At 27.6% G+C, this 10851-nt stretch overlaps 1 protein-coding gene across 1 annotated transcript in view; it reads left to right on the top strand.

Moving 5' to 3' along the window:
- LOC107445901 (charged multivesicular body protein 7) overlaps positions 1 to 4462 on the top strand; it is a gene marked incomplete at its 5' end in the record, with an annotated part of 28587 nt that extends 24125 nt beyond the window's left edge. Inside the window, 1 exon segment of the mRNA XM_071178087.1 lies at positions 4255 to 4462. Within this exon segment, the coding sequence (XP_071034188.1) occupies positions 4255 to 4319 (65 nt within the window).
- Positions 4463 to 10851: the final 6389 nt, after the last annotated feature.

Raw genomic sequence — 10851 nt, 5'->3', positions numbered from 1 at the left:
ATTAACCAGCATAAATCATATGTGGAAAGTCCTTCAAGAGCAGTGGCGAAAAATAGACAAGATAACATTAAAAAAGCTGATTGATCGGATGCCTCGAGTGTGTGCTGCAGTTATAAAAGCGCGGGGAGGATATTTTGAAGAAAGCAAAATATGATGTAAAATATTTTTTCATTATTACATTTTTGTTTTCAAATTTTTTCTGAGAAAAATACGAAAAAATAAATTTCAAAATATTAAATTGTAAACGTTGATTCTTATTTCATTATTATATTTTCCAAAAAAAAAAGTTAAAATTGTTATAATAAATTATGAAATAATATTATCGAGAAATATTAAATTTTAATTCATTTTAATTAAGAAATTTTCATATCATATTATAATTACACTAAAATTCATTATAATTGCTGAAAAATCATTAAATTCTGAAGAAAAAAAACTTTTTTTTAATTTGACAATAACTTTGTCAAAAACATGTTTTTTTGGAATTTGTTTTTTTAAATGAAAGCTAAAAGTCCAAATTTTTCAATGGTATAATAAAAATTAACAATATCTAACCCCTTTGTGCCCATACGCGTCAAACTTCACAAAAAATTAATACAATTTTCTATGATTGTTTAGAGTGTAATTGTACATAGTTGCAAAATATATTAATTAAAAACAATTAAAGTACGTAAAAGTAGAGATTTTAAGCTTCAAAATGAGATAAAGCAGAAGCATTTTTGATCATTTTTAAAGAAGTTATGACACTTTGAATTTTGACATTTTTTTATAAGTTTCTAGGTGTACTGATACTTTTGAGCGGTACTGTATTTCTGTCTGATTTCAATCATCTTCCTCAGCTTATTATTATTACGTTTTTGTTTTTTTTTTATCGTTTTATCTTCAGTTCCCATGCGTTTTTGTTTTATTAATATTTTTGTTTCGTTTACACTATTTTCGTTTTGTTTTAACATAACTTGTATTTAAGTTATCCATTTTACATGCCTCCCATTAAGGGGGGAAATTATACCGCTGCGTTTAAGCTGTCAGCAATTAAAAGAGAAAAAGAAACTGTGATAAATGGCTTCAAAAAAGCGGAAATCATCCCGGGACAAACGAAACCGAAAGTGACGGAGATTAACCCGAAATAAGCAATTAAATAGTAAACCTAATTTGCTCTGATACAGAGAGTTCTGATTTTGAGGAATTTTTAAGTGCAGTGATATGAATATATAGTGATACTTGATATCTAAATAAATTATTCTTAAGTTTTTCTTTGAACAAAATTTGTTTGGATTTATCATTTATTTCTAAAACAGGATTTTGGATTGTTAATTTAAAAGTAAAATAGTTTTATTTTTAAAAAATTTCATATTTATTTTAATGGTTTATGATATATTAATTATTTTATTTATATTTTAATGGTTACTTCACTTTAAAATTAGAAAATGCTTAATTTTACTTAGAAAATTATTAAAATCTATTTTATATACTAGGATTGTTTCTATTTTTTTTAAATATTTAATATCCTTTTATTTATTTTTATTTAACTATTTAAATTATATACATATGCATATTTAGAGCATGTGTTAAGTCTTTAATCAATACCTGCGTTAAGTTCAAAATTCTTTAATTGTTAAAAATTCGGCGCGGCGTGTCCGGTGAAAAGCTTTTTTCTGTCAGTCGATTTTTGAGGGAGCGGCGTTTCTCCACGAAATTGCGGTAGTTTCCTAAAAAAGTCCCTATTGAAATAGAATTTTGCACAGATTATTGCTTGCTTGAGTATTTAATTAAGTAATAGATAAGGCAGCAAACCTCATTCAGTTCAAGACACTTTTTGCTCTAAAATGTTCAGTTTATCTTTATTATTTTTAACTTAAATAAACTTTGAACTATCTTTGATGAAATAAATGCCTATTAATATTCGAAAATATGAGTAAGCAAAATACATAACATTTCAAGTCTTTTTAATGCCTATCATAACTGAAATATTGCAGTTTTTCTATTTTTATTATAAAATTCCCTATGTGTAAAATCTACTGGATTTTTTTTATATCCTTGTTGGCAGCTATATAGTCATAGAACAAAAGTATATATACAGTGGTGGCCAAAAGTGTAGACATTTTTTGAAAGTTTCATGTTTTTCAACTTTGTGTGCTTGTAGAATATATTAATTTTCACTTAAATACAAACGTTTATATATCAAATTGAAGGTAATTTAATGTAGAATTTAATAGTAAATATAGTATTAAAATATCTATATTACAAAAAAAGTTATGCAACTAATAGTAAGATCCATCTTAGATTTGCATTTTTTTAAAGTGATACTTACACAATCAATACTTAGTAGGATAGCCCTTATTTTTTAAGACAGCTTCACAGCGTTTTTTCATCCAGTGAACGTGTGTTTGGAGTTCATCTTTCGTAATCACATGGTGCCAAGAATCAATTATAGCTTCAATAAGTTGTCTTTTATTGGATGGACGTTTTTTTCGTACAAGAAGTTTCAAGCGTCGCCACAAATTTTCAATTGGATTGAGATCAGGGCTGTTTCCTGGCCATGGTGATATATCTATGGCTTTATTTTGAAACCATACTTTGCATACTTTTGCTGTGTGGCATGGAGCTGAATCCTGCTGAAAAATAAATGGTGCGTTGTTGGGGAAGAGATCCCTGATGGAAGGTATCAATTTTGGTTTCAGGACAGTTTCGATGTATTTTTTGGCATTCAGGATGCCACCAATCACTTGAATTCGGCCCACACCATCTGCAGACATGCATGCCCAAATCATGAAATTTGTTGGGTTTTTCGTAGTTGCTTCAATGCAATCAGGATGAAGTGCTTCACCTACTCTACGACTCACGTATTTTCTACCATCTCTACCAAAGAGCGATATTTTACTCTCATCGCTCCAGATTACTTGCTTCCATTGATTTTCTGACCATTTATTGTGCTCTTTTGCCCACTTAACTCGTTTTTCGCTTTGCTTTTAATTTAAATATGGTTTTTTCCTTGGAATTCTATCTTGTTGTCCAAATCCTGATAACCTTCTTCTTATTGTTCTTGAACTTAATGCAATACCCGCTGCATTCATTTCACATCTAATGGCATCTGATGAAATTTTTCTATCTTGAAGACATAGCCGTTTAAATTTTCTATCGGCAGTAGCACTTGTGCATTTTTTCGACCTGATTTGACTTTATTTTCCATTGATTTCGTGTTTTCATAACGTAAACAGAATTTTCATTCACCAGAACAAGTCACTGAACCACCAACTTTGCATTTTCAGCATAAGAGAGGCCAGTTTCTCCCAATATGACAATTCAGCTTCTTTTTGTAGATGTCCAATTAGTTCCATGGCCAGGAAATAGCCCTGATCTCAATCCAATTGAAAATTTGTGGCGACGTTTGAAAATTCTTGTACGAAAAAAACGTCCATCCAATAAAAGACAACTTATTGAAGCTATAATTGATTCTTGGCATCATGTGATTACGAAAGATGTACTCCAAACACACGTTCACTCGATGAAAAAACACTGTGAAGCTGTCTTAAAAGATAAGGATTATCCTACTAAGTATTGATTGTGTAAGTATCACTTTTAAAAAATGCAAATCTAAGATAGATCTTACTATTAGTTGCATAACTTTTTTTGTAATGCAGATATCGTAATGCTGTATATTATTAAATTTTACATTAAATTACCTTCAATTTGATATCTAAACGTTTGTATTTAAGAGAAAATTAATATATTCTACAAGCACACATAGTTGCAAAACATGAAACTTTCAAAAAAATGTCCACACTTTTGGCCACCACTGTATATTAAAATTGTTTGTATGATTAATAGCTGAAAAAGGTTTGAATAACTTGGTTGCTTTCAAAGAATTTTCATTTTGAAAAATGAATTTAAGAAAATAAAAAAAGTACAGGGGTTGTAGTCTCCCCTTAATTAATTGAAGTTTTGTATAAAATCACCCTAGATAAAATTCTCAATTTCCGGCTTCATTTTCCAACCTCTGATATCGAATCGAAAAATCTCTTGATTATTTTATAATGACTAATGTAATCCAGAAAACAGTTCTTTGTCAGAAACTAGTTAAAATCATTTGGCATTTTGTAATGTTTATAGCACTTAAAAATATTTTTTGAGTGCTTGAAAAGGTGCTTATTTTTTGTTGAAAGATTTGGCTATGCACCCTGAAACTCTTTTAGTTTTACGAAATAGGAATCCTGAGTTCAATATTAATTAACTAAGTTCAATTTTTTATTACAGTGTCACCTCCTACAAAGAAATCCACCAAAAGCAAAGGCATTAGAGTCCCGGACAATTTGCTGTGAAGGATGCATTTACAAACAATGTATATAAATATGTCACTGATTGAATCTTTTTTAAGCATTTAAAACCATTTCATTTGAATGAGTGTGTGTGTTACTTGTATCAGCATGTAAATATGTAATAAATTTGTATTTTAAATGAGAAATCACATTATTTCACTCTTTTATACTGTGCATATAAAGATCCTGGTTGATATATATAAAGCACTCTTTTTTGCAGACATAATCGTGTGGGCTGATAAAAAAATCATATATTTTATTTTCCGTTTTTTTTATCCTTTTTTTTCGGATTTTTATTATTTTTTTCCAGTTTTTTGTTATTTTTATTATTATTTTTCTCTTTCACCCTTTTTTCATATGTCTGTAATTTTCCTTTGTTTTATCTTCATTTTGAACTTATTTAATGAGTTCTATTTACTTGCAGCTTATGCGCAATAAATGAAACTTATTGTTTTTCTTAATTTTCTTCGTGTTTTTTTGTATTTATTTATTTTGCTATATATATATNTATTTAAAGGAAAACATAAAAGCAGAAAATATTAAATTAAATACAGTGCTGCTGAAAAACATTTTCATGCCCACAGCACCTTTTGGAAAACTGAATGAAAACTGGACTAAATTTTGGAAAAGGAATTTGAATTTTTAAAAAATTGTTTTTCTCTTGGAATAGTCTTGCTGGTGTAGCCATAACACTGTATATAATTGTTTCTAAAATTTTAAACTACAATACTTCTACTAGAAAATTATAAAATCTATATCAAGCCTAAATATTAATTTAAGAAACAAATGAAGAAGATAAATAACAATTAACAATTTTAAGGTAAAAAAAGAAAGCCGTTAGTTTAATTAACGAGAATATCCCCTCAAGTATTCAAGAATAAATACTATCATATACAATATTTATAGTGAGATATAAATATGTAAGCATAAAAATAAAATTTATTTTTTTGTACCATAGCAGACGCTGACGGTTTTATAGACTCTCTAAAATAGATTGTTTAAGAAATTTCATTTTTGATAAAAATTTGGCTAATTTGTTGTAAATACACCTTTCACTAATCCACTTATATTAGAATGTTTATGAAAGTTATATTATTATCCTTAAAATAAATTTAAAACGGCCTTTTATAAAATACAATTACAATTGAACACATCATTGCAGTAATAGAAAATCATTTAACTACAATTGTTATCAAGTAATTTTTGGGAAATATTAGATATTCTCTAACCAGACTAATGTAGATTTATAAAACTATACATAAAAATACTAATAGATAAAAACTATAAGCAATGTAAATTACAACAGTAAAATGTTCAGATATATCAGATGAACTAAGAAGTTATTGATTCTGCGATTAGCAAATATTTGTTGAGGAAAGAAGTCTTACTTTAGTTTCTTCGAAAATCTTTTAATAACTCTTTTAAGAAAAAAATATATAAAATACTTTAAGAATGAATTGCTGTTTCTCAGGTTGCTTTTAAATATACTTATTTATCTGAGTGCAGTTGCCAGTCAATTTAAATAAATTTAATAAGTGAGTATTCATTCACATTTTCCAATTATTAAACTTATCATGATTTAAATCAGTTTATTTAATAAGAATTATTTTTTGTTTCAAAAAAGTCAAAAAAAGTGTCTCGCATTATAAAAATAGGGTAGCATGGCTCAGCAGCAAGTGTACTTTAGCTTATGACAATCTGTTCAGTATTCAGAACCTGTTTAGTGCTCAGTACTCAAAATAAATAGACTGAATACTGTTTAGCATTCAATTTATGATATATATTGCTTATGATAACCTGCTTAATACTTAATGAAATGTCTACAAATTTGATCAAATAACATTGATAGAAAATTTTGAAGAGACAGACGAACACCAAAGTTGTAATTTTGAAATTCCAATGGCAAATATCACATCAGTTTAAGTGCAACAAAATTTGACACTATAAGTTAAAATTTGTTTCAAGAAAAACAAAGTTAACCTTTGGTTAATTTTTCAAAGAATTTTTTTTTATAAAGATTTGTGACGTAACTACCACTAGAAATATTAAATACCGAATCACTAGTATATTTAAACAGTTGAATGTAAAGAGAGAAAGCAAATATTAACCTAATACCAAGTTTATGTAAGATTGTAATATGCTTGAATGTAATCAAAGTTATTTTTTTTTTTAGTTAATGATTGATTATTATACACAATTTTATTTTGTACATATCAGCAACAAAAACATTTTTGATTCTTTCTACAGTGAATAAAAGAATTAATTTAAGCAATTCATGATCCATCTCCCACAAAGGCTTAAGTTGAGTTACTTACTATTAGCTTAAAATGACTTTTTTTAACTTCTAGGCTAATATGTCATTTTCCTGGCATTCAAAATTTGGTGAATTTCCGTTTTATTTTTTTCTTGAACAAATGTCAATAAACTACACTGCTGTCTGTAAGATATTAATAAATGTAACTTAATAAATATACAAAAAAAAATTAGATTATTTTAAAGAGGAAATTGTCATGAAATCATGTTTCCAAAGAATCACCCATATATATATATGTATATATATATATATGATATTAAAAAACCGGAAAACAAAATAATGAAAAGATATAATCTCCTCATCAGCTCAGACGATCAACTCCATTTCATTTGCGTTTCTGTTTTCATATATTTTATTTAATAACCGTCGTTGAACAGCCGACCTAATTTTTTAGATTTGCAACTACTAACGTTCAACACCATAGCCTTGTCATTTTGAACACAATACAGAAGACAAAGGAGCTCCCGGATCTAGTATTTGGAGAAATTTGCCTTCTTGGAGGACTTTTTGATGGAACTAACCGCATTTGCGTTACATGGTGAGGAAAACCACGAAAAATCTTCCACGGTTATCTTGACGGCAAAGGGACTCTCACACATGATATTCGTCTACCACTAAGGATAGCGCTGTGGTCGGTGCAAGCCGGATGCATATCGACCCACCATTGCTAGGATTCGAACCCGCTTCACCTGATTGGAATTTCTAATAATTCGAAATGATACGAGGATATCATTTCAAAACTAAATCAAACATTTGAATTAAAAGAAAAAACTAATGATTTAAAATTTTTTCATTGAGATTTTACAAAAAGAAAAAGGAATTTGTTTATCCCAAACTCATTAAATTGAATCTTTTTTGAAAAATTATGATTTGGAAAATTATTAGAGAAAACAAATACTCCCAGAAAACTAAAGATGAAGATAGATGTTTCAGGGTGTGTAGCGTTTGTAAAAAATATTTAAAGGTGCTTTTTTGGGGATTTCGTTTTTAAAAGCTTTTAAAGGTGCTTTTTTCAGCTGGTGTTTTTAAAAAGTGCTTTTTTACCACAAATTAATTTTTTTTTCTTCAGTGATATCTGGTGGATCCCATGCATTTCATGAAAAATTGGGGTGTTTGCTACGTAATCATTCACGCGGACTTCATGTCGTACCCACGTTATGACTTGCGCATGCGCGTACACATAAAACCGAAACCCGAGTGCTCCAATTCGGATAGAGAATATCAGATCCTTATGAAATGTTTTTCTTTTTAATTTAATTTTATTTTATTCTTGTTTATTTTATTTTACTTCTAACACTTTTTTGACGTAGGGGTAGTTTTGTTCTGAGTTCAGGGTCAAGTTGAATTCTCTCGGTGATGTAGGAAAGTACTGATTGTTTTGATTTGCGTCCGTTTCTTTTTGGGTTTTTTTTAACGCTAAAACTCTTTATAAAAAGTTTTTGTTTTTCAATAATATCATTGATTGAATATGAATTTTTTGAGTGCTTGAAAATTTTTGTAAAGTGCTTGAAAAGTTTTTAAAAAGTGCTTATTTTTGACTCAAAGATTTGGCTGCGCACCCTGTGTTTTAAACCTACTGATAATTAAGTAGATCAGAAGGATTATCAGGAAATGGTCGGCGAACTTTTAGATTTAGCGAATAGAACCCGACCAGATTATTGCTTATGTAACAAGTTATTTATCACAATTTCATGAACTTCCCGAAAAAAAGTCATTATGTTTTCGCTTAAAGTTTTGAAATATTTGAGCGGTTCAAAAGATAGTCATGTTAAATCATCTACGTATACACAAATTGCGAAAAAATCATTAATTTTAGTAAATACTCAATTATCAAATGTAAGTTGAGTGAGACCAATCTTTTTAAAGTTCATTTTTTAACTTTATATGCCGATTTCTACCAGATTGAGGTATACTTTTATTTAATTTTCAAACTTTATTTTTAACCATATTTATCTTCAAAACCCGGAGGTATCTTTACAGTTTCATCAGTCACGCTATAAATCTGTAGCTTTAATATCAAAAAATTTAACAAATAAATCTAATTTTGCTGCTAAAGCAAATAATAACCTGAATGATTCAATATTTACCACGGTGAATATGATTCAGAATAATCAATATTTTTTATTTGATTAAAACCAGATGCAACCAGTCGCGTTTTGTAAATTTTGTTATTAACGACATTTTTAATTGCATACACCCATTTACTTTTTCATACTTAGGCCTCTCAATTTATTCGAAAACCATCGAAAGAAGTTCGTTTTCCATTGCGGTTTTAAAAAAATTTTTTTTTTCGATTTTAATTTCTTTTTCGAACCATAAATGCTGAAATGTTCGACTCCAAATTTTTCAGAGAGCTAATCTAATCTTAGATTTAAGACATGTATTTGTAGAAAATATTGAAATTGTGCTAAACGCTAAACTTATAAAGCGAAAGAGCTCGGTATCAATATTACTATCACGCATAACAATAAATGTTTTAACTTTAGTGAATATGGAAGGGAAACTAATCATGATACATTAAATGTAATTTTTACTTTTACTAATAAATGTGGCTTTGAAATTTATGAGATAAAGAATACCTTATTTGAAAAATATTTTACTGAATGATTTATAATTCTATATTTTTTGCGGAAAAATGTTGTGCAATCTTTTAACACGTTGTGTCATGAAATCATAATTATAAATGCATTTTTTAGTTCTAAAAATGCATCAGGATGTAATTATTCAAAAAGTAACCGATTTTACTAGTAAAATATGTTTAACCATGCGTCAGTGGTAATACTTCTCCCTGATAAATTTTTTCTCAGCTTTCTTCAAGTTATTTTCAATTTGCATTAAAGCATTTTGTTTTTTTTCGTTGCATATATCCAATATCAATATTTTATAATAAGACAATTATTTTTTTAGCCGGAAGTTGAAAATTTAAGATCTTCGACTATTTTAATACATTAATAATATGGTTTTGTTTTTCAAACAGAACATTTTTGAAAGCAATTCTACCTAAAATTTTAATTATTTTAACTTTAGCATTTCTTAAATTTTAGCACACAAGTTCATTTACATTTGCATAAGTTTCATAAAAAATAATTTGTGATACGATTAATTTTGTACAATACTATTTCTAGCTAATAAAACTAGCAGACATTAAAATTTAAATTGCAAATTATTTTAACATTTATGAAAAAATTTCTATACCATATTAAACTTAAAAGAAATGTAGAATGTAGTAATTATAATAATTTTCAAAAAAGTTTTGTAAAATCAAATTTTCTTGAAATAAATATTCTGACTCCTTTCATTTGCCTTATTTTTACAGTACTTAAGAAATGAATGGCTAATGCATAAAATAATTATTGCTGATTCTATTGTTTATATTATTGCTGATTCTAAGTTATATTATTGAATTTTATATTAATTTAAGAAAATTTTTATTACTATAGAAGTTTTAAAGAATCACTTTCAACAAAATAAAATTAAAAAAATTTTTAATACTGAAGGGAATTAATTAACGACCAGACAGAATCAAGTTAACATGTTTTATATACTATTGAATTCGTATTTAATATTTATAGTGGTAGATTCACCACAAAAGAAGATACATAATTTCAACATTTAATTGTGTTACTATTCAGTGTTCAAGTATAATTTTATACAGAACAATAATATATTAAAGTATGCAGAAAAATATACTATTCTTGAAGTAGTAAATGATGTCCAAGCTTGTATCTTGAAACAGGAATTTTTTTTTTTCGTTACTCATTTATTTTAATGCTCAAGCATTAAATAAATAAAAATTCTGCGTATTTTCACACTAAATACCAATGTAATTATTATGTACTTAAGCTATATTTAGAAAAACATTTTGTACATTACCATTGCTTGTTCCAATTTGAGAATCACGCAATATTCAAAAGGGAACAAAAAATATAATATTTTTTAATGTAAATATTTTTTCAATTATTCAATGTAATATTTTTTAAAAGAAGCACCAGAAATAAAAATTATGATTTGATGTTGTTTTGGTACCTAATTTTTTAGTTTTCCAAAGCAGATAAAAGTTCCCAACTTTATCCTTAACCGGAAGGAAGTTCTTTAAGCTATATATTCGTGGAAGCAACGAATGAGTCGTGGTGTGGTTGTTAGTGCCATGGGTAGAGAAGTTTGTAGACTCGGAGATCAGAGGTTCGGTCCTGGTCACGGAAAAAATTTTAATGTTTTTTT

The sequence above is a fragment of the Parasteatoda tepidariorum genome, chromosome 2 (assembly GCF_043381705.1).
Source record: "Parasteatoda tepidariorum isolate YZ-2023 chromosome 2, CAS_Ptep_4.0, whole genome shotgun sequence".
Lineage (NCBI taxonomy): Eukaryota > Metazoa > Arthropoda > Arachnida > Araneae > Theridiidae > Parasteatoda > Parasteatoda tepidariorum.
This window is presented reverse-complemented; position numbering and strand designations above follow the sequence as displayed.